At 53.7% G+C, this 23,499-nt stretch overlaps 1 protein-coding gene across 7 annotated transcripts; it reads left to right on the forward strand.

The window, feature by feature from the left end:
* The first annotated feature begins 4,248 nt into the window (after positions 1 to 4,248).
* Positions 4,249 to 16,896, forward strand: BRD2 (bromodomain containing 2). Of its 7 annotated transcripts, none has more exons than XM_053380073.1 (12): positions 4,249 to 4,736; positions 10,018 to 10,318; positions 11,227 to 11,364; positions 11,539 to 11,680; positions 11,834 to 12,045; positions 12,169 to 12,543; positions 13,221 to 13,349; positions 13,457 to 13,714; positions 13,896 to 14,116; positions 14,319 to 14,632; positions 15,689 to 15,811; positions 15,918 to 16,896. In XM_053380073.1, the coding sequence occupies exons 2-12, from the start codon at positions 10,127 to 10,129 to the stop codon at positions 16,046 to 16,048; spliced, it is 2,235 nt and encodes a 744-aa protein (XP_053236048.1). In that variant the 5' UTR covers positions 4,249 to 4,736; positions 10,018 to 10,126; the 3' UTR covers positions 16,049 to 16,896. The 7 variants fall into 7 exon arrangements, with proteins under 7 accessions (XP_053236048.1, XP_053236050.1, XP_053236051.1 ...); XM_053380075.1 differs by lacking the exon at positions 4,249 to 4,736 and adding an exon at positions 4,941 to 5,103; XM_053380076.1 differs by lacking the exon at positions 4,249 to 4,736 and adding an exon at positions 4,941 to 5,084.
* Positions 16,897 to 23,499: the final 6,603 nt, after the last annotated feature.

Here is a 23,499-nt window from a genome sequence, read left to right on the forward strand (position 1 = left end):
GCAATTTTTCGCTTTTCACCATAATCTGTTTTTCACAATGCAAGTATTCAATATTTTATTAAACACATAGCCAAAGTAGTACAATATGAGTATAAATCTAAGTGACATATAGCATTGAACATGACATGTATAACATTGAAAATGACATTGAAAAGAACATATAAGAACAGTTGAAAAATCTCATGCAACAGAAAATGAAAAAAAAGTTCCCCAGTGAATAATAATAATAATTATTATTATATCCTGCCCCACCTCAAAGTCTGCCTCTCCCCCTATGAACCAACCCAGGCTCTGCAATGCTCATCTGGTCCCCTCTTTTTCTGTGCCCCCTAAATGGGCACAAGAGCAGGGCCTTTTCTGCAGTGGCTCCCCGTTTGTGGGATGCTCTCCCCAAGGAAGTTCGCTTGGCACCTTCATTAGACACCTTTAGGCACCAGGCGAAAGCGTTCCTCTTCTACCGAAGCATTGGGCTGACTAACATCCCATAAACTTTCACATGTGATTGTGGGAGGGGGTTATTGTTTCATTCTTCTTCTTATTGGTATATATTTTGTGGGGTTTTTTAATGTCACATTTTTATGCTGCAAACTGCCCTGAAATGTATGGACAAAGGGCGGCACACAAATTTAATGATAAATAAATAATAGATCAAAGAACCATGGGAGTTTTAAGGGTCACCTCAGGGTCATAGAGTTCAGCACCTGCAAATGAAGGTGTGGGTGTGTGATCTGGGGCATCACGCAGGAAAATGAAGAAGGATGAAGGAGCTCCAGGGACGACAGCTAAACAGGAAACCCCCCCTCCCTACCTGCCCTTGTTCCCCAACAACTGACATTCAGAGGTAGACTGCCTCTGACGCTGGAGGTTCTATCCTCCATGAATTACTGCAGACAAGCAAAAGGAGACCTTGCCTGGCTCCAGCAAGCTCTGACCCCCATCCCCTGCCCACTTCCCTATAGAAATCCACCACAGGGGGCTCAGGGCGGGGGGGGCAGAGTTTTGCTTTCACTTCCCCGTCCTCTTCTCGGAGTTTCCCTTTTGGTCAGGCCCTGTTTGTGTGCGCCTGTTATAAAAGACTCAATGAGTCACAAACAGGAAGTGTGCTTGGGGAAATTCCCAAGCCGCCTGCCCCGCGAACCTCCTAGCAACTTACTCCCGAGAAGCCCCATAAGGGACCTTGTTGAGAGGCGATGTAAACTTGCAAAGCCAAGTTACAGGGAACCAGGCAGAGGGCCTTCTCGGTGGTGGCACCCGCCCTGTGGAACGCCCTCCCACCAGATGTCAAACAGAAGAACAACTACCAGACTTTTAGAAGATATCTGAAGGCAGCCTTGTTCAGGGAAGTTTTTAATGTATAACATTTTAATGTATTTTTAAACTTTGTTGGAAGCCGCCCAGAGTGGCTGGGGAAACCCAGCCAGATGGGCGGGGTACAAATAAATAATAATAATAATAATAATAATAATTCCAAGAGGTAACCTGCAAGAAAACCCAAACCGGCTGCCCTTTCCTCTTCTTCTTATCTGCTCTTTGAAACCTATGTTCCTACAGGGAATTTTTGGGGAGATATGGAAATATTGGATCTGTTTTTAATTTTTTTGGTTTTGGTTTTGGTTTTGATGTATTGTGTGTTTTGTTCTTTTATTCTTTTTTTATATGTATTGACCAAAAAAAAAAAAAAAGAAATTGGGAAAGGAGTACGACAAGGCTGTATTTTATCTCCCTGCTTATTTAATTTATATGCAGAATACATCATGCGAAAGGCTGGGCTGGATGAATCCCAAACTGGAATTAAGATTGCCGGAAGAAATATCAACAACCTCAGATATGCAGATGACACAACCTTGATGGCAGAAAGTGAGGAGGAATTAAAGAACCTTTTAATGAGGGTGAAAGAGGAGAGCGCAAAATATGGTCTGAAGCTCAACATCAAAAAAACGAAGATCATGGCCACTGGTCCCATCACCTCCTGGCAAATAGAAGGGGAAGAAATGGAGGCAGTGAGAGATTTTACTTTCTTGGGCTCCATGATCACTGCAGATGGTGACAGCAGCCACGAAATTAAAAGACGCCTGCTTCTTGGGAGAAAAGCAATGACAGGCCTAGATAGCATCTTGAGAAGTAGAGACGTCACCTTGACAACAAAGGTCTGTATAGTTAAAGCCATGGTTTTCCCAGTAGTGATGTATGGAAGTGAGAGCTGGACCATAAAGAAGGCTGATCGCCGAAGAATTGATGCTTTTGAATTATGGTGCTGGAGAAGACTCTTGAGAGTCCCATGGACTGCAAGAAGATCAAACGCATCCATTCTTAAGGAAATCAGCTGAGTGCTCACTGGAAGGACAGATCGTGAAGCTGACGCTCCAGTACTTTGGCCACCTCATGAGAAGAGAAGACTCCCTGGAGAAGACCCTGATGTTGGGAAAGATGGAGGGCACAAGGAGAAGGGGGCGACAGAGGACGAGATGGTTGGATAGTGTTTTCGAGGTTACCAGCATGAGTTTGACCAAACTGCGGGAGGTAGTGGAGGACAGAGGTGCCTGGCGTGCTCTGGTCCATGGGGTCACGAAGAGTCGGACACGACTAAACGACTAAACAACAACAACATATGTATTGACTTGTATTGTTTAATTTCTTTTTTCTCTTTTTTTTCTCACTTTCTTCTGTATTCTTAAACTTTAAATATCATTTTTTTAAAAAGAGAATTTTTGGGGAGAAAGTACTGGGCTATATATCAATAATATGACTGTGCAGGGAAAAAGCTAAGATTTTAAGAAGAAAACATTCTTTTGAATTATATACCCGTCGTGTGGACGTTGACAGCGGAAATGGATTATTGTGGCCAAGAGACTGATATGGATGAATTGGAAGAATAAAAACAAGATCCTCCTTAATCAATGGATTGGCGATATGACGGAGGCGGACGGGGGGCACCCTGGGGCTCATCTAGACCAACCCCTCGCTGGCACAATTCTCCCAAAGCCTCTGTGCCCGGGTGCAGCAGGAGGACAGAGAGAAATTAAGGCAACTGCTAAGTGATGGGTGCAAATTGATTAAAAGCCGCCTTCGATTTCAGCGGGGCTGCCGTGCGCCCACCCACTCAGAGGGCTTTCAAGGGGGCGGGATGAGACGAATTTGTGGCCATGGTGGCTACGGCATAGATTTGTGGAGTTGGAAGGGACCCGAGGGTCATCTAGCCCAACCCCCTGCAACGCACAGATCGCAGTTAATAGGACATCAAAATTACAAATACCTAAATACAGACAATCGTTCACCCTTGCGAGATTCAACGTGCTGCCATCTGCCTTATTGCAGGGCAGATTCAAGGGTAAACCATAATACGCGGAAACTGTCTCTCATGCCTTGTTACGCTGCCATTTCTACGGGGATATACACTCGGTATTTATCACTGTTATACCAGAATCTCCAAATGGGTCCGAACTTCAATGTCTAAAACTCCTGGTAGAGGACAAGGATCTGGAGATCACGCTCAGGGTGGCCAAATTCTGTGCAACTGCCATAAAACTTAGGGACCGAGCTGTACTACCAAAATGATTAAGGTTTGAAATGACAATTTTAGGTTATATTTTAGTGATAAAGATTTAATACATATTTTTAACTGTATTGCCTCTGTTATACGCAATTGCAATTCAAGGCATTCCTGTTGTGTTTTATGATTTCCCTGATATTGTAAGTGAGCCGGAACTGGTCTGTGACCGTAATAATAAAGTTCAACTAGGACATCCATTGTAAGAGGCAGTCTACCCCGGAGGAGAGCAGCAGGTGGCTGCTGCTGCTGCGGGACTTCCCTCTCGGGACGTCTGCTTGGCCATTGCTGCTGTTGCTGGGCCCTCTTGGCTGGGCCCTCTAATTCCCTTCCAGGGTGATGGCCAGCGCCGCCTCTAGTGGCAGGGAGTTCCACAGTTCAACCCCGTATTTGGCGCACGGCGAGAGCAGGCACTCGTGCTGCAGTCGCGCACATGCATAAGTGCAGGAAAAGGAAAGGGCGCTCTTTATTCCTGGAACTGCGAGCTCGCGCAGGACTAAGCGGGATCCCGGGACTCGCCCTCTTGCAACAGCTGCACCAGGCAGAGAAAGGGCTGGCCTGCTCCCGCGCATGCGCCGTGCCCGGGGCTGCCCTCGCGCCATTGCGCCACCGCGCAGAAAGGGACTCGCGCCGCAGCGAAGCCCCAGCGCGCATGCGCCCCAGGCGGGAGGGGGAAGAGTCGGAGAAGGAGCGGGGCGCATGCGCAGTCGCCGTCCCCAGGCGTCGCGGGAGCCATGCTGACTTCACCCCCAAAGCGAGACCTCGGCGGGGGAGGGGGCGGCGCTCGATCCGGACCCCCCGCCAGGCGGCTTCGACGAGGCGGATTATTTTTCTCCCTCCACCGGTTTGGCGCTTTCTTCTCGGCGGACGGGCAAAATCGCCTCATAGATTGACCCCCCCCCGCCTTGAAGCATCATCCGGGCATTTTTCTGATGGAGCGGTCGCGTGACGGCGGGGAGCCAATCAGGAGGCGATGACGTGGGCGTCACTTCGGATTCCCGCCCGGCCATGGCAGCTGAAGCGACCGTTGAGAGGAATTTTTTTTTAAAAAAATGGGTGTTTTATTTCTTATTGTTTTGTCACGCCGCGGGGGCCTAAGTTTGGCCGGAATTTAATCAGGATGGGCCTCGTCGCACCTGGGCCGCCAAGGTCGCGCGCCTTCTTCCTTCTCCTGATGGCGACCAATCAGGTGAGTCCTTTCTGCCCACGTGACGCTTCTGGACGAGTGAAGGCTCGGTTGGCTGGGGGATGGGGAAGGAGAGGGATCTGCCAGTCAAGTCGCTGCTCCCGCCTCCGGTGGCGCAATCTGGCCAATCCGAGGCGGCGACGGGCGGTGGCTGTTTAAAGGGCCAGCTGCCTGAAATGAAGGGAGAAGTTGGCTGTCACGTGGCACCTGACAATGGGACCCCCATTTTTTTATGTGGGGGGAGGAGGTGCGTCTTCGGAAGAGGGGGGGAGAGGTGTCCCCCCCTCTGTCTTGTGGCTCATTCCAGGCTTCTTTAAAGCTACAATGATGCAGAAGCTTCTAGGAATTGGGGTAAATCTCAATATGACAGGTGGGGCTTTGTTTTGCAATGATGGGGGGCTTGGGGGGCGTCTCTTTGCCTTGCTTAAGTCGGGGGGGGTGTGCTTGCATCGGGGGGGATTGCTCGTCTTTCAACGCAAAAGGGGGGAGTTTGGGGGGCTGCCTTGCAAAGGAAAGTGGTGGGGCTATCTTTTGGGAAGGGGGGGACGTGAGCCCTCAGCCCCCCACGATATTGGGGGTGCCTGGGAGAGTGTCCTGGGCAGCAGAGGGTGGGCTTGACCTTGGCATCCGCCTTTGTTTGACCTTGAACTGTTTTCTCCCTCCAAGCCCCCAGCCCCCACGTGGAGGAGGCCAGGCAGTCTCCCTGAGCAGGCGATGCAAAAGAAGCAGAATCTGGGCTGAAAGGAGCCAAGAATATCAATGTGGGGCTGTTGTTTTTTAGGTGGGACTATGTGAGAGAAGGGCGCTTTCAATAATCTCAGAACCTGGAGGCGGCTGGAGGTGTGTGTGTGTGTGTGTGTGTGTGTGTGTGTCCCCTGAGCAAGCAGGGAGGTGAGTGGGAACAGTACTTGGAAGAGCGTTTCAGACATGGTGGGCGAGGGGCCGCTTTGCCTGGCGTGCTTTCCTGCGCCTCCAAAATGGCTGCGGTGAATGTGCTGTGTCATTCCTGCCTGGTGATGGAGGAGGAGGAGGAAGAGGCCTCCTCGCTGCAATGGGGCTGGGCGGGAGCGCAATGGGGCTGGCGGAGGAAAAGGAGGAAGGGGCAGGATCTGGCGCTGCCCTCCTTCGCTAACCCTCCAGTTTTCTCCCCAGTTTTCTCCTCTTTCTGGAGGCTGCCAGCTGGAAGGCTCTGGGTGCCCGTGCAAAATGGCCGCTGCGGAGAGAAGCAGGCGGAGGAGCAGGACAGGCCTCTTGAGCCCCGAGTGTGGGGCGGCTGGGGGTTAGGGGGTGCTCTCTCTCCCCCCTTTTGTTCACAGGCCAGCGGGAGGGAGAGACCTCCTTTCAGCCCAAAGTGGCGCTTGGCCTTTGCGCCAGGATGTGACTCATCTCAAAGGACCGTCCCCTGCTTCTCCTTCCAGAACAATCCAGGAAAAGGGGGGGCTGAGGAGTTTGATCCACCAGTTTGATCCCCCCCCCCAGTTCCATTGGACTCAGGAAGTCGGCTGGTGGATCCCTGCAGCTGCAACAGCCTCCTTATTTCTGTCCTTGGCTGTAGAGAGAGATCCCCGCCTGGAAAGAGAAGCACCCTGGGACCTGCCCCCTAGATCAACCAGCCCCCTTTCCACGCCCTCTGGACAAGGGAAGCCAGGCGCTCTCCCCATTGAGCGGGGAGGAGGCAGGCGCCGCGGCCAGAGAGGCTCCCAGCATGGCCCCTGCCCGGGGTGTGGGGCTGTGTGTAGGGCTCCTGCCAGCACCACCAGAGCCTGGGGAAGGCCCCGCACCCCACACCCAGGGGTGGAGGTCAAGGCCAGCCTGCCTCCCAGGAAAGGGCCTGCTGTCCTCCAGGCCAGGCAGTTGCTCCAAGGGGTCGGGGGTCTGAAATTGGCTCCCCCATTTTTTTCCAGCCGAAATGTTTCTGCGTTGGGGACACTCTGGCCCCACTTTGTCCGTGGACAGGATTTCGTGGGCGAAAGCGATAGGCTGCTGCGTTGTGGCCCCTGACTGGTGGCGGTCAGTGCAGAGGGGCTGCCCCTTCAAAGGCGGGTCTGGCCTGGGCTCCACTCTGGCACTTGACCTTCGCCCCTGGCAAGGCCAAACAGGGCCACTGCTGTGAAGCCTTGGGGCGTCTTGGGGAGCTTTTTTAAAGGAAGCTCTGCGGTTGGCTTGGCTCCTCCTCAAGGTCCCCTCTCTCTCGGCGCCTTGAACTCCTGCCTCGTTTCTCACGTGCAAACGGTGACGCGCAAGAGGGAGAAGCGGGGACTTTGGGCGGCCAGGGCGCCATTTCTCACGCGCAGGGCCCGGCGTGGCGGTGCCTTGACCCTGCTGTGGGGCGTGTGTGGGGACCCCTCTCCAGGCGGTGTTTTGGAGTGTGACTCGGGTGTTTCCGCCCCACTGTGAGGGGTTCGCCCCTCGATCCCTGGCGGCTGCGCTGAGGCGACGGGGCTTTTCTTGTGTCGCTGTGAGGGGCTCTTGTTTTGGCGGGAAGAGCAGCCTGAGGGATAACGTTTCTCTCTTTTTTTATTTAAACGCGCCCTGCTCTCACTTTCGCGGCCGCTCTGCCCGTGCGGGGAAGGAAGGGCGAGGACACTTTTCTGGGCTTGGGGGGCCGCTCGGTCCAGCCGCCGCCGCGGCTCATTGTTCGCCCTCTCCGCGCCCTGCTTTCTCTGGGCTGCCACAAAATGGCGCTGCTGCCTCTCTCCCCCTCCCTTCCCCCCGCGGTGAGCAGAGAACCACAACAACCAACGGCCGCTTCCCAACCGCCGCCCCGCCCCCACGTGACAGGGCGGCCAATCGGGAGGCAACGAATGGCAGAGCCGTCCAATACGCGAGCCGGCTGCCGGGGACGGCGGAGCAGGGAGGCACAGCAGGAGGCGGAAAGGGGGAGCGTGATGGATGGTGAAGTCGCCCAATGGGCGGCCGGCGTCGGCCTCTCCTCCGCCCAGAGGGCTCTCCCGAGCCGGCGAAGGGGCGTGGCTTGGCGGGATGGTGATGTCAGCTGCTGCGCGGGCCAATGGGAGCGCGGGGAGCGTCTCTATAAGGGCGGTCGGGGGCAGGCCGAGAGGCGCCATTTCGCTGGAGCGGAGGAAGGATCCTGGCCTGGGAGCGGAAGAGAGTGCCGGGCAGGGTGGGCGGACTCAATCCAGATCCATCCTCGCCGGGCGGCCCCTAATCGGCGGTCATCGCTGTAGGCGCCAGCTCGGCGGACCCTCCTCCCGGCTTCCGTAGCGCCCTCTTCTCCCCCCACAACATCCGCCCCCACCTACGCGGCGGAGAGCAAAGGTGGAGTGCGGCCAGTAATCCCAGTACAATCCAGTGCCATCCGCGCCTCGGACCGCGACGACTCGCCGGGGGAGCGGCGCCTCCGGACGCGGCGGCCTCCGCGGAGACGGGCCCGCCCTATATTGCCGGCGCCCCTGCGCGGTGGGTGCCCGGCGCGGGGCTGGCCGGAGGGACCCCCGCCCGCCCCGCCTCGGGGTCCTGCCGCTGCAAAGGCCGCCATTTTCCTAGCTTTTGCGCCTAGTTGTTGGCGGCGGCGGGGCGAGCGGCCCCCTCCCCGATGGGGGCCCTGCAGTAGCCGAGCTCGCCTGCCTCCGGTTCCGCGGGGGGAGGCGGCGCGGCGATGCGCCCCTGAGCCCGGCGCCGAGGGCGTTTTCTTCCCCCCGCCAGGCCGAGACCGCCGAGCAAAGTGGGGGGGTTCCCCGAGGCCACGGAGGCGCCGGCGGCTGGAGCGGGACCGTCCCGGGAGAGAGCCGGGCCCCCGGGAGGAGCTGCCGCCTCGGGCGCTGGAGCCGCTCCTGCAGGCATGTTGCAGAACGTGAACCCCAACGGCAAGTACGTAATCGGGAGTGCGCCGGGGGAGGGGGCGGGGGCGGCCGGGCCAGAGGGGATCGGGGGTCGCCGGGGGGGCAGCGAGCCCTGCGCGCGCGCGCCTGCCTGCCTTGATCGAGCATACCTGGCTGTGTTGTGTCACATGACGGGCGTCGCTTTTGAACTCGCGGTGCCACTTGCGGGAGGCTTCCCCGCCCGGGTGTGTGGAAAGGAGAAATGTTGGACATCGCCATTGCTTAGCAACATTTTACGTCGCCTGTCTTTCCTCTGGGGAGCCTTTGCAGTGCTGCAGCTCCAGTGCCATCTCCTTTTCCTCTTACTCCCCCCCCCCCCGTTACTCACTGGTGTGAACCCTGCAGCAATGAGTTGTGTGAATTATTTGGATGGCTTTAAAGGGATTTGAGTTGCCTGTGAAGGGAATGATGGCATTGGGAGCTGTCTTGTCATGAGACCCTGCAATGCCTTGGGGGCAAGCCAGGCTTTTGTGAAGCGCTCCTCTCTCCCGGGGTGGCAGGCCTGCTGCCCTTTGATGCCCTCACTCTGTTTACCAACACACTCATTTCCCAGGGCTGGTGGGGGAGCCGCAGGTGTCCTGGGTGATGGGTTGGCAGCCACTGTTGCACGCTGGGCTTGTGCACTAAGAGAGCAGCCTGTGAATCTGTGGCTCTGTATTCAGAATGTGCCACAGCTGGATCTGTGGGCCTGGAGACAGATCTGAATTCTGCAATGGCCCCCCCCTTGTTTTTCCAACTCAAAACCCACCTTGGCTTAACTGCTCCTTGCCAACTGGCTGGCCCCATTGTGTGGAGGCCTGGTCAGCCATTCATTTTGTTGTCTCCCTCGCTCTGATTGGGCAGCACCACGGCAACCAGCAATGCACTCTGTCCTTTTCATCTTATGAGCATGTTGACTGTGGAGGAAGCCTGGTGTCTCTGCTCTCTGGTTCAAAACACCAATCCTGGGCACATTTGGAACTGTTTTAAGATGTTGTCTCTGCTCTCGGGAGTGTGCCTAGTTTGCCTTGGTGGGAGTCCTGCAACGCCCTCCTGTTTACTGGGCTTCATGACAGTACTTTAAGGGGGAGTGAGTTTGTGGGCAGCAAGTGTAGTGTTGCAATCTGGAAATGCCAGTGTGCTGAGGTGCAAGGGGGCAGTGGGTGCAGATGGCTCAGCACTTAGGTTGGCCTGGTCTCTGGAGGTTCCCCTGGCTCGGGTTGGGAGCTGGCTTCGCTGCCTTGCTGCGCTTAGGGGTGTAATTTGGTGTCTCCCTTCCAAGAGGTGACAGAACGGGCATCTCATGCGCTTTTGCACAGATGGGGGGGGCAGTGCTACCCTCTTCCATGTTCTATTTGCTGGCTCATGTGAGGGAGGAGAGTGCGGCAGGTGGCGAAATCCACCGCAGAATTGGAGCAGACCCCGGCTCCTGCCTTAACAGCCCTTCTCTCCCTGTCTTGCAGGATCCTTGGGGAGGGCAATGCAGGTCTGGTGGGTCTGGCAGTCGAGTCTGCGCCCGGGAAGCGGATCCGCAAGCCGTCGCTTCTGTACGAGGGCTTCGAGAGCCCCACCATGGCCCCCGTCCCGGCCCTTCAGCTGGGCCCAGCCAACCCTCCCCCTCCGGAGGTCTCAAACCCCAAGAAGCCGGGCAGAGTCACCAACCAGCTGCAGTACCTCCACAAAGTGGTGATGAAGGCCCTCTGGAAGCACCAGTTCGCCTGGCCCTTCCGCCAGCCGGTGGATGCCCTCAAGCTGGGTCTTCCGGTAATGAGCTTCCTCCTTGCCTTGTGGGGGGCGGGCGGGTGGGTTCTGCTCTGTTAATAATGCCCTTGTTGCTATGGTTACTGGATCACTTCCTGCCTCGTTCCATGAACCAAGGTTCTTGTTTGTATCTGGTGTGCTGAGCTAGTCTTCTGGATTATTGAGCTGTGGTGCTAAAATTCAAGGTGTTTTGGGGAGCTCCTTGGGTTGCTCACCCCAGTTAGCAGCATACTGAGGGAAATGTGCCTCCTCTGCTGCCTCAGCTGCGTCTCTTCCCCAAACAATCTTAAGGCTGTTGGTTTGGCCAGGGATTTCACCTGGAGCAGCTCCCCTGATCCCCCCCCTCATGTCCCCTACAAAGGTATGGATGAGACAATACAGCCGCTTTTGCGCTCTCATGCTGCCCCAAATCTAATCTTGTGCCCTGAATGCGTTTTGCAGATTCCCATCCATGACTTTGTAGAAGACATCAAGTGACCCCCAAATTAAAGGCCAGCACCTGTGGCAACTAAGGAGTTAAAGCCCAGAGGTAAAAATCCTTCTAGGTTGATGCTTGCCTAGCTTCATTGTGCACAGTAGGGGTGCTGAGGTGGTGCTTTTTAGGCAGGGCAGGCCTCTCCAGCCTTGCTGTCCCCTGGGGAGCATCCCTTGACAGAAGGCACCCTCTCTGCACCCCAGGGAAAGAAACAAGAATCCCCTTTTGGCCTAGCAAGCTGAGAAGCATTTATTTCCTTCTCTTTGCAAGGCTGCGCAGGAGTCCCTGCCCTTTCCCCACCTGTAGCCGACATTTGGCCAGGGACCTTTGGATGTGGCGTTGACCAGGAGCCTGGGTAGCCCCGTGGTCGGTGCGGCCTGTGTGCCATGCTCTTTGGGGTGACCATGTGGCTTTGCTTGCTGTTCTCTGCCCGCAGGACTATCACAAGATCATCAAGCAGCCAATGGACATGGGCACCATCAAGCGGCGGCTGGAAAACAACTACTACTGGAGCTCAGCCGAGTGCATGCAGGACTTCAACACCATGTTCACCAATTGCTACATCTACAACAAGGTGAGGGTTTGCTGGAGTGTCAGGGAAGCGGTTGCATGGATTGTGAGGGAGGGGTTGGGGGGGAGAGACTCGCAAGCGTGTGGAGTGTCTCCAAGTGACGAGGACGCATACACAGACCGTGCAGAGCAGCCTGCTGCCAACTTCATGCCTTGATCACGGCTTCTCTTGGTGTAGCCCACAGATGACATTGTGCTGATGGCCCAAACGCTGGAGAAGATCTTCTTGCAGAAGGTGGCCCAGATGCCTCAGGAGGAGCAGGAGATTGTGATCACCGTGGCCAAGAACAGCCACAAGAAGGGGGCCTCTCGGGCTGCAGGTAATGGCGCGAGAGGGGATTGGGGGGGTGGGCTTTGGGGCAGAAGCGGCTAGGGAGCCTGCTGGCTTGCTTGGGTTCTACTCCAGTTGGGGGCCGTCTGGGGCAGGCTGCCTCCAGTTTCACAAAGAGCCACTTTCTTTATTATCCCTCCAGCACTCCTGGCAGCAGCCAACGCAGCTGCTCAGCAAGTGCCGGCCATCTCTTCCGTGTCCCACGCCCAGCTCTACCCCACAGACCTCCCTGCCACCGTCATCAACATCCCTCACCCTTCAGTCATCTCTACGCCTCTCCTCAAGCCGCTACACTCCACTGCTACCTCCCAGCCGGTGCTGGCGGTGCCTGCCCCAACGCAGCCGGTGGCCAAGGTGAGTCTCTGTGAGCTGGCAGCCAAGGGAGGCGGGTGGGGGCCTTGAGGATTTGTCTGGGGTTCCCCTCTCCCCTCCAATCTGGCTTGGGAGCCTAAGAGCTGTGCTCTTGCCCCCCAACAGAAGAAAGGAGTGAAGCGGAAAGCGGACACGACCACCCCGACCCCCACAGCCATCATCGCCACCAGCGGCGGAGAGTCCTCTCCCTCCGCAGCCGTGCTGGAGACCAAGGCAGCCAAGATCCCGGCCCGGCGGGAGAGTGGGCGCCCCATCAAGCCCCCCCGCAAAGACCTGCCTGACTCCCAGCAGCACCAGACCTCCAAGAGGGGCAAGCTCTCGGAGCAGCTCAAGTACTGCAACGGCATCCTCAAGGAGCTCGTCTCCAAGAAGCACGCGGCCTACGCCTGGCCCTTCTACAAGCCGGTCGATGCCTCCGCCTTGGGCCTCCACGACTACCATGAGATCATCAAGCATCCCATGGACCTCAGCACCATCAAGGTAGGCGGGGCCTTGGCAACCACAGAGAAGAAGGGGAGAGGAGCAGCGGGTGGGGACTGGTGGGCACAGGAGGGGGGGCTTCCAGAACATGGTTGTCTTTTGTGTGCTTTGGAATTTAGGTAAACTCTGCCTGCTGACTTCTTTCATGTTCACTATACAAGCTGCTGCTTCCACAATCGAGGTTAAATAGATTTGTTGGGGGTGTGAGTGGCCTTATTATTTTTTAAAGGGGCCACCTAGTGTGAAATGCGTGTTTCTGTCCCAGGGACAAAACGTGCCCTCTGCTAACCTTTCAGTGCCAGCCGTTGAACAGGCTCTTTATAACTGCGGCCATTTCCACCCCAGTGGGCTTTGCAGTCAGTGTTGAGGGGAGGAGGGAGGCCATGGGGACATGAGTGAGCATGGGTACGTGGCAGAGGGGAGTCATGTGACAATGCCAGGGCTTGAGTAGGGCAGGCAGCGGTGGGGAGACCCCACCCAAGTCCCACTGGTTTTTAGCGTGAACTTGCCACGTGTGTCTTAAGTGACTTTCTGCAGTCATAAGGGCAAACCAAAGAAACAAAACACCAGTCTTGGGGGGCTTGTTTGCTCCTTGTGTGTTGCAAAGCTCACGATCCTCCCCTTTTACTTACCTACCTTCTGTTCTTCTGTTTCCTTTTCTTTTTCTGTGGCTTCAGCGCAAGATGGAGAACCGGGAGTACCGTGACGCCCAGGAGTTTGCCTCTGACGTGCGGCTGATGTTCTCCAACTGCTACAAGTACAACCCCCCTGACCATGACGTGGTGGCCATGGCTCGGAAGTTGCAGGTGAGTTGGATGGGAAGAAGACGGGGGCCAGTAGCTCTCCCTCCCTCCCTTCCCCCATGACCCAGCCCCTCAGTGGCAGACCTCGAGTCTGTGCTGCTCTCCCGCAGGATGTCTTCGAGTTCAGCTATGCCAAGATGCCAGATGAACCCATAGACATCAACCCCCCCTCCACGTCACTCCCACAGCCGGGCCTCCTGATGAAGTCCTCCTCCGACGATTCCTCCAGCGACGATGACGACGACGACGAAGAGGAGGAAGAGGAGGGGGATGACGACGAGAGCAGCAGCGAGAGTTCGTCGGACAGCGAGGAGAGTTCCGACTCGGAGGAAGAGCGGGCCAACCGGCTGGCTGAGCTCCAGGAACAGGTGAGGCAGAGAGAGCGGGGCCAAAGCAACACCCCCACAGGGAAGCCTAGAACAAGAGCAACTCTCCCCCCCCCCCCCCGTGGCTTTGAGCCACTGCTGATCACGGCCATGGATTGAGGAAGGGGCCCCTGCGGTTGGTGTGGTTGGGAGCCCCCTAACCGTGTCCCTTTTGCCTCCCCAGCTGCGGGCAGTGCATGAACAGCTGGCGGCCCTCTCTCAAGGCCCGGTCTCCAAGCCCAAGAAGAAGCGGGACAAGAAGGACAAGAAGAAGAAGAAGAAGCTGGAGAAGCGCAAAGGGGGGAAGGCGGGAGGCGAGGAGGAGGCGGCCCGGCCCCACCAGGCCCAGCTCAAGAAGTCCAAGAAGGCAGCGGGCGGCAGCGGAGGTGGCAGCAGTGGTGGCAAGTGAGTGGGGCAAGCGAGTGTATGGGGTGGGGTGGGGAGAGCAGGGCGAGCAGCTGGCTGATGACTCTCTTTCCCCGGCGGATCGACCGTGGCGAACTCCTTGTAGAACAAGCCAAGATGGCTGACAGCTGCCACTGGCGGGGTCCCGCCCAGTGCGCAAGCGGTGGGGCCCCTGGCTCTAAGGCATGTCTCCCCTCCCCAGGAACTCGAAGAAGGCCAGCGCCAAGGCCCTCCCTCTGCCGGCCCCTGTGCTCTACGACTCGGAGGAGGAGGAGGAGAGCAAGCCCATGACGTACGACGAGAAGCGCCAGCTCAGCCTGGACATCAACAAGCTGCCAGGGGAGAAGCTGGGCCGGGTGGTGCACATCATCCAGTCGCGGGAGCCCTCCCTGCGCGACTCCAACCCCGAGGAGATTGAGATTGACTTCGAGACCCTCAAGCCGTCCACCTTGCGGGAGCTGGAGCGCTACGTCCTCTCCTGCCTGCGGAAGAAGCCTCGCAAGCCCTACAGCGAGAGTGAGTGGGGGCGACGGGGCTGCGCTCCGGGCACCCTGGACCTCCCACAAGGCCCCTCGGCCCACTCCAAGGGCCCCAGGGCAGCCACATCCCTTCTCTCAGAAACCAAGCGGGGTTCGGTGTTTGAATAAGCACAGCTTTGCCCCTTTGTGAGGAAAGGGGGGCACCTCCAGACTCCATGCGGTGAACTAGGAAATACAGTGGTACTTCGGGTTACAGACTCCACTAACCCATAAATAGTACCTCAGGCTAAGAACTTTGTTTCAGAATAAGAACAGAAATCGTGCTCCGGTGGCATGGCAGCAGCAGGAGGCCCCATTAGCTAAAGTGGTGCTTCAGGTTAAGAACAGTTTCAGGTTAAGAACGGATCTCCTGAATGAATTAAGTTCTTAACTTGAGGTATCACTGTATACAGTGGTGAACTAAAACAGATAAATGACAATACCATCAGTCATCACAAACTCAGTCTCGTCAGCAGGCAGGCCAAGATGCACCCCAAAAGGATTTTTGGTTTGGTGCTTGGCTACCAAATGGTGGTATTCAGGGCAGTCCAAAGTAAGACAAGGAGTCATAGTAAATACAGATGATCTGGGACAGCCAACACCCTCAGCAGGGAGGCTGGGTGATGGGGGGGGTCAGGGGTGCTGGAAGGGGAGGGGTCTCTGTCGAGGCTCCTCGTCTCTTCCTTTAACCCTTCCATGGACTCCCCCTCTCTGTTTCCCCAGCCAGGCGCCCCACAGCCCCAGGGATTCCTGCCAGGGGGAAACAGGGAGAATTGGGGTCCTCAGCTCAACCCCCAGCCCTGCTTGGTGGGCTTTCCCTGCCCGCCAAGTTCTTAACCAGAGGTACCACTGTGATGATTTTTTCAGCCATGTTCTGAAAAGGGATAATGGAGGTGTTTAGGGGTGTCAGCCAGAGGTCTGAGAAGCAGAAGCAGCTCCCCTTGTGTGGAGCTGGGTAGAGCTTGCCCTCCTGTTGTCCCAAATGAGAGCTGGATGAGGGCGCAAGGGGAAGAGGAGCTCCCCAGTAAATTCCTTCCTTCCTTCTTCCTTCCAGCCCTGAAGAAGCCGGTGGGCAAGACGAAGGAGGAGCTGGCCCTGGAGAAGAAGCGGGAGCTGGAGAAGCGCCTGCAGGACGTCAGCGGGCAGCTGAACTCTGCTAAGAAGCCCCCCAAGAAAAGTAAGCCCTGGCTTCTGATTCCTGGGCCTGGTTCTCTCCTGGCCTTGACCCTCTGGCATCCTTCACCACCTTTGCCCTCTCTCTCTCTCTCTCTCTCTCTGTGCAGCCAACGAGAAGCCGGAGTCCGCGCAGCAAGTGGCCGTCTCCCGCCTGAGCGCCAGCAGCTCCAGCTCCGACTCCAGCAGTTCCAGCTCCTCCTCCTCCTCTTCGGACACAAGTGACTCTGACTCCAGCTAGGCAGGCTGGTGGAGGTGGCAGCGGCAGCATCAGCCGCCGGGGGGTGGCTGGCCAGCGATGGCAGCCTGCTCGGAAGAGGTTCTGCAGGACCAGAACTGGCAAGAGAGCGGCGCAGGCGGACGAGCGGTCTCCCCTCCACCCCCCCTCCAGCTGGGCGCCCCGGGCGGAAGGGCTGTGGCCGGCTGGCTGGCGGCTTCCCTGTCGTCCCGCCCCCCTTGGGGCCCTGGGGCGAGAGCTGGCCCTGCTGTGTTTGCGCTGTGGCATGGGGCACCCCGACTCTGTACAGTTGGCTCCAGCAAGCGTGGGGGGCAGCAATTGGGGGGGCAGTGTTTTCCTGTTTTGGTTGAATCTTAGGAAACAAACTTGTGGTTTTTATAAAAGCATTTAGCAAGTTTTGGTTTTGTGACGCTCCGTTCCTGGATGGGCAGGTTGAGGGCGAGGAACTGCGCTGGGGTGTTTGTGCCCTGCCAGCTTGGACTTGGAGCCCTGAGGGGGAGAGAAGACTCTTGTGGGGAGAAGTTCCTCCTCTGACACTCCCCCTGGCACTCAAGAGGTTCCTTTTATTTATTTTTCTTTGTTTCCCGTCGGTGGCTTTCCCTGGGATCTGGAGTGAGTGCAACCGTTGACATCCCTGGGCAAAATCGACAGCATGTTCTTCGCCCCTCAAGGGAGGCTGGTTGGGGGGGGGGCAGCCCGCTTGAGGCATTTTTTTATGTTGACTGTATATTTTTTTTCTACTGTTCCTTTTATTCCCCTTGCCCGTGTCCACCTTCCAGGGCTTTGTTTCATCTTATTGTATGTTAAGCCTTCTGGTTCTTTAAACATGTAAATAAAAAAAAAATATTATACAGGCTGGTGTGGATTGAGTGAGGAAGAGGGCAGCGCTGGTCACAGGCAACAGGCAGCCTTCCTGTTGAGGGTCTCGCTGCCACCAGGGCTTGTCACCTCTGCTTTGAGCAGCCCCACTTCCGGGGGAATTGGAGGAGACTCTTAAGGGCCATCTAGTACTGCTCTTGTAATTACCCCTGGTTGTTGACCATCACCCTTCAGTGCGGCTTCCAAATATGCCAGGGTGAAGCTTCCGTTTTCCTGGGGGGAAACCAGAATATCACAAATGTGCGGTTTCAAATCTTCCATTTGCCTGCTGGCTGCACTGCTGTCACAGACCCACTTGAGCAGCTCAGCGTTCGCTGTGTAGGGGAGGGTCTTGAAGATGGTTGTTGCAGAAAAAGCACTGGCTTCAGGGTCAGAAAACTGGAGCAAAGGTAGGTACTTCCTCACCCATCAAGCCTTCAAGCTGCAAGTCCCTCCTGCAGGGGGCAGTGAAGGCGGGGTCTCTTGGCCTTCTGTCCTTCCTTGTTTCCCATAATAGGCCTCTGGTCAACCACTGAGAAGGGATGCTGGACTAGATCTGCCACTTGCCTGATTAGTTATGGCCTAGAGTACTTTGGTAAGCCCAGGAAGAGTCAAGAAGACAGGTGGTCTGAACAATTCTCCCCCTTGCCCACAAATTAATGGGCGGCACAGAGCAGAATTTTGAGTTCCCCGTCAGCTTGACACTAGCTACCCCTTTTTGCTGAAGGCCTAAGGTGGCTGCATTTGTAGAGAATCTCTGGACATAGGAGCTGAAAAGGCCAGCAGAACAGTGAAGAGCTCAGAGCCCCTTCCCTGGTGGTAAGGCTGAAAGCTGCAGTGGGGAACCTCTGTTTTCTGACCACCGCTGCTGCACTGACCCTGCTGCACACAGGAGGGCTTTGCCTGAAAGCAATTCTTGCTTGACTGGGGGAAGGGGCTGATCCAGCCAAGCCAAGTGGGGTCCCCCCCCCCCACGCCCATGTTGCCCAAAGACCCCTTTGCCCAGTTCCACCCTCACCAGGGGTGGAGAAGAGAATTGATTGGAAAACTGAAGATCTAGTGGTATAAAATACATGAAATCCTTTTCCTTGTTCCTTTTTCCTGGGTCTGAGGCAGGCAGTGAGAGTGGGAGGGCTTTCCTGAGAAAGGAGGGCACTGGGGGGGCTGGATTGCAGCCGGCTGTATGTGTGTCAGGGAAACCCAGGGCCCCACCCATTTCCCCCCCCCCTTTGCCCCTCTACCTGAAAGGGACTCTCCTGCCCCATGGAGTTTGCCACGGAAAAACAGCTGAGTGGTAGAAATGACACATGGAAACTGCTTTGTAAGAGACCCCACCCTCTGCATTGCCTCCCCACAGCAGCTTGCTAGGTGCCTCTGGGATGCCCCATTCTTGCACCCCTCTCTCCCCACTGATGGAAATCCAGAGGCAGGCTGGAGGTACTGGGCCACTGAGAGGATAAGGCTCTTGAAAGGGAGCTTCTCCACTGATACATCCTGCAGCCTGGATTGTTTGAAATCTGTAATCCTAGGACTTGGGGCTGTGGGTAGCAAGAGAGAGTGTCCTCCAATAAAATAAAAGGATGCGTATGAGGGCGAAAATGAAGCTCTTCACACAGCTTGGGGGATCATTCCCAACTGGAGCCCTTGCATGGTTTTCAAAATGGAATGCAAACGTTTGGAGGGTTCAAGAAAAATTCTGGAACTACCCCATTGTGGAGTGCAAATCCCAGGCAAAGGAGACTGGCAGTGCTGGGGGGTTGTGCTGTCCCCAAGGCCAAGTCTGGTGTTGTGATTCAGCAGGGCCCCTTGTGGTAGCTGAACAAGGTCCCAGCCCACCTTTTTCACAATACAGGAAGCCCATAAGTGGATAGATCAGTCAGTAGAGCATGAGCAAGAGTCTCAGGGACTGGGTTAGAGCCCCACAATGGGCAAAAGATTCCTGTCTTGCAGGGGATTGGACTAGATGGCCCCTGGGGCAGAGGGAGAGGGGGAGGACAACAAGGGGGTGTCAAGACTGAGGGAGGTGACATGGCAAAAGGGTGCCTTCCCACTCACCCTCGTCTAGTCCTTCCTCTCCCTCATGCGCCCACGCAACACACAGTTCCTATCCGATGCCCCTGCTTTTCCATGCAGGGTACATCCTCGTGCATGAAAGGAAAAGCAGCACAGGCTTTGCATCTTGTTTCCTTTAGTTGGGAAGGTGCCTGGCAGCAGACAGCAAAAGGAGCTTTCTGCAACCCTTTCCACACACCCTCCCTGCCTCGTTGCCTTAAGGGTTAAAGCCAGAGAGTGCCAGCTGCTAGAGAGAGAGAAGGGAATGCTGGAAACTGACTTGGGAAAGGGGGCGCGGCTTAAGCAGAACAGCTGTCCCGTTCCCTTTGCAGCCACAGGCTGCCCTTGTCTCCTGCAAGGAATCGGGTGCGTGCAAAGCGCCTTGGGGTGCAGCAGGATTTGGGCTGTTTGGGTGTGTGTTTGTGCAATGCAATAGTCAGCTTGGTGCTGAGAGATCCCTGCCTCTGCTCACAAACACGGTTTTAACAATGAGCCCATAGGTGACTGTGGAGGCCAATTCTGGATCCCCACGTCCTTCCTCAGTGGGGACATTGGTTTCCAGGCAAGAGTTGATCACAGTGAGGGTTTGCCAAGCGTGCCTTCCTCTTAGCACGTTTCTCCCTTGCGTCCTGAGTTCGAGTGTCTTCAAAGTCCATGACACCTTTGGCAAAGGCTGTTCTCCAACTGGAGCGCTCGCAGGCCAGTGCTTCCCAGTTTTCGGTGTTTATAGTACATTTTTTAAAAAATTGGCTTGAGACAGTCTTTAAACCTCTTTTTGTCAACCACCAGCATTACGCTTTCCATTTTAAAGTTGGGAATAGAGTAGTTGCTTTGGAAGACGATCATCAGGCATCCGCACAACATGACCAGTCCAACGAAGTTGATGTTGACAAATCATTGCTTCAACATTGGTGATCTTTGCTTCTTCCAGTACACTGGTATTAGTTCGCCTGTCTTCCCAAGTGATGTGCATAAAAATTTGGAGACACAGTTGATGAAATCTTTGGAGGAGTTGGAGATACCATTTATAAGTGGTCCAAGTTCAATTCCACCCACTTTGAAGACTTTGGCAGGTCCACTTGCTTTGTTGTTTTTCATTTGGTGAATAGCTTTTTTGGATTACGAGCAAAAAAAATTTGTAGGCCCCATTGACGAAAGAGCACCTTGGGTTAGGTTACAACCTGTTTTGGTTTACAAACGGCCCTCTGGAACAGATTATGGTTGTAAACCAAGGTACCACTGCACTGCAAACTCACCTCTAAATTGGTTCTGTGGAATTTGTGAGAGGACCTCAGCAGCTCCGGGGGAGTTCTTTCCAGTGCAGTGCAATAGCTTCCTTACCTTTTAGAAGTGTGGTACATATGCCATGATTTATTGACCCATAAATGGTCTTTGTGGCTTCAAATAAACTCAGTGCATCATGAGTTAGTTTGAGAACTAAGCTGTTCGAAAACTGAGCTGCCACTGTATTTATTTTCCCCAATTTGAACTGCGACGAATGGCGGATTCCCTCTGAGCTCCGGAGGGAATCGGCTCCGCGGGGACTGGGTCTGGCCGCTGCGGCGAAGCGGGGACCCGAAGAAATCACAGGCGGTGAAGCCTGTGAACTCGGAGACTCGGCGGGCTCCATTTGCCCCCCCCCGCTGCGAAAGAGCCTTTTTAAAGGCTCCGGAACGGAAAGGGGGTGTGCGGCGCGGGGCTGAGAGTCATTTACCCTCTTCGCAGAGTGAAGCCGCAAGCCATAGTCAGAGAGCGCTGATTTCTTTCTGGACAATTGGAAGTTAAAACAACTACCCGTGAGTAGGATCAAGCAAATATTTTGAGAATTTTTTTTAGTAAATTTGGCACTGAAACGGGAAAGGTACAAACAGGAAGTCTGCCTTTCCGGTCTTGTAAATAGATCAAAGCAAAGAGACTGTAAAGCTGCAACTTTGAAAGACGTTAATTAAAGGCTTAAAATCCAGCACCAAAAATGCGATCTCCCCCGTTTGCAGGGACAGAGGGGTGAAATTTGAGCAATATTTATCCTGCAAGAAAAGAGGAGTAAAGGTTTATCTGCTGCCTTTAAAACCTGGGAACGGACTGCCTATGACAGGGAAGCCGATTACCGGGATGAACTGTCAACACTTTAAGGGTAAAGAATTTTGACTTAACTCTGAAAGAAAGATACAGTGTCTCTAGTACTGCTATTGAAAGTAACTTTTAAGGACATTGAATTTGTGGCTTTTAAGGGTACTGGGGACCTATAAGGACCATATTTGTTTTAAAAGTTGCAAAGTGAAGTTGGAAGTGTGTCCCCCTAGAGGAGACTATGTTGCAATAATAACTAAGCCACTAAGTAACTAAGCTGTGGAAAATTCCTCTTCAAAACAAATTTTTCAGGCGTGAGACTGACCTTGGGCTGTGCATGAGAGTGTTATGGCAGATGGAAAAGGGAAGATAGAGCTGGCACAGGAAAAAATCACCAGGTCTGGCAGACAATTCAAGACAGATATTACACACCAGAGAAGGGCTTCAACATCCGGAGCAGCAGGCACAGCAGGAGCTGCTGCTTCGCAAGTAAAGCCAAAAGCTATGTCATCTGAAGACTTATTGGCTCAAGCACTTGGCAAGATTGATGCATCTTTGGAAAAATTAGCTAAACAGGTTGCAGAGACAAATAAACAAGTAGCTGAGGCCTCAGCAAAAATTGATTTGAACACTACAAGTATTAATGAACTGGGAAAGAAGGTAAACTCTAATACACAGTCCATCGAAAAACTATTGGAGGAATCGGCCTCGACTCGAAAGTTAGCAGAGGAAGCTAAGGAAATTGCAACCGTCGTTCAAGAAAAGATACCACCGGTATATAAGAAATTAGAAGAACATGACCTGACACTGTCTATGATAGAATTACAAAGAAAGGAGAGAAATTTAAGAATCAGAGGAGTACCTGAAAGTGAGAAAGACAATCTGGTAGACTTCCTTACAAAGGAACTAACAGATTTTTGGCAACAGGACCTGGGGAAAGAAGAATTCAAGATAGTGAGTGCATTTAGACTTGGCAAAAGACAAGGAAAGAATAAAGCAAGAGATTGTTTGATCACCTTAAGAACAAAAGAAGAAAGAGATAAAATTTTAAATTTGCACTACCAAAGAACTCTGGAAATTGAAGATACATTTGTGGAGATCTTTAAGGATATACCTAAACATATCTTGGATGTAAGGGCCTATTACAGAGATCTGGTTGTTCTACTGAGAAGAAATAGAATACTCTTCAGGTGGGAATTTCCCCAAGGTCTGTCTTTCAAATACAGAGGAAAGAAAATAAGAATAAGCACAGTAAATGATAAAGACAAGTTCTTGAAAGATCACGAGGAGGACCTGCAGAAGGAAGCGGAGTCTGGCGAGGAGCCATATGCATCAGGAAAAGGAATTCTAGACATAGCAAACTTATCATTTGGACTCCCTGGCCCAGGGAAAGACAAACCACTGACAGAAGAAGAACAACAACTTGGTGCAGTTGGAGGGAAAACTAAGTAATTTACCATGGCGCTGCAACTTTTAAGTTGGAATTGTAATGGACTTAACTCCCCTCGAAAGAGAAAAGGTGTTTTTCATATTTTAAGAAAAGAACAATTGGACTTGATATGTTTACAGGAAACACATGTAATGAGGCTTCACAGGAAAATACTTATCAACAAGAGATTGGGACAAGAGTTTATTTCGTCTGACAAGGTCAAAAAGAGAGGAGTGGTGATATACGCAAAGGAGAAACTTTTACCGAAATTAATTTTCAAAGATGAACAAGGAAGATATTTGGCAATTGAAATTCAACTTCAAGGAGAGAAATTTTTGATTGTAGGGGTGTATGCACCGAACGAGGGGAAATCTGAATTTTTTAAGAAGTTGCACGAGACCCTTTTGGACTATATGGACTATAATATAATCCTGATGGGGGATATGAATGGAGTTGTATCTACAAACATGGACAAGGCACAAAAACAGGTAGTCACCAAAGATGGTAGACTACCAAAAACTTTCTTTGAAATGACTGACAATATGGACTTGATTGACATCTGGAGAACTAAGAACCCCCTGGGGAGAGAGGGAACTTTTTTCTCTGAAGCCAAGATGACATGGACTAGAATTGACCAAGTTTGGATTACTAGAGGAATGGCACCAAAGATAAAAAAAGTGGAAATCTGCCCCAAAACTTGCTCTGACCATAATGCCGTAAAGATGGAGATGAAGCAAACAACAACCGGCACCTTTAGATGGAGGATGAATGACACCCTATTTAGAGATGAAGAAGTATATAAGAAGGCCCAAAAAACTTTGAAAGACTATTTTGAAATAAATATGTCAACAAATGTTGAAAAAAGAGTAATCTGGGATGCAAGTAAAGCTGTGATGAGAGGGTTCTTGATACAACAGAATGCAATAAAGAAGAGAAGTCGAAATGAGAAAAAAGATAAAATTTTGGAGAAAATAAAAGAAGGGGAGAAAAAATTGAGAGTAAAGCCAAAGTCGCAGGAGATTTTGAGAGAAATAAAACTTTATCA

The sequence above is a fragment of the Podarcis raffonei genome, chromosome 2, assembly GCF_027172205.1.
Source record: "Podarcis raffonei isolate rPodRaf1 chromosome 2, rPodRaf1.pri, whole genome shotgun sequence".
NCBI lineage: Eukaryota > Metazoa > Chordata > Lepidosauria > Squamata > Lacertidae > Podarcis > Podarcis raffonei.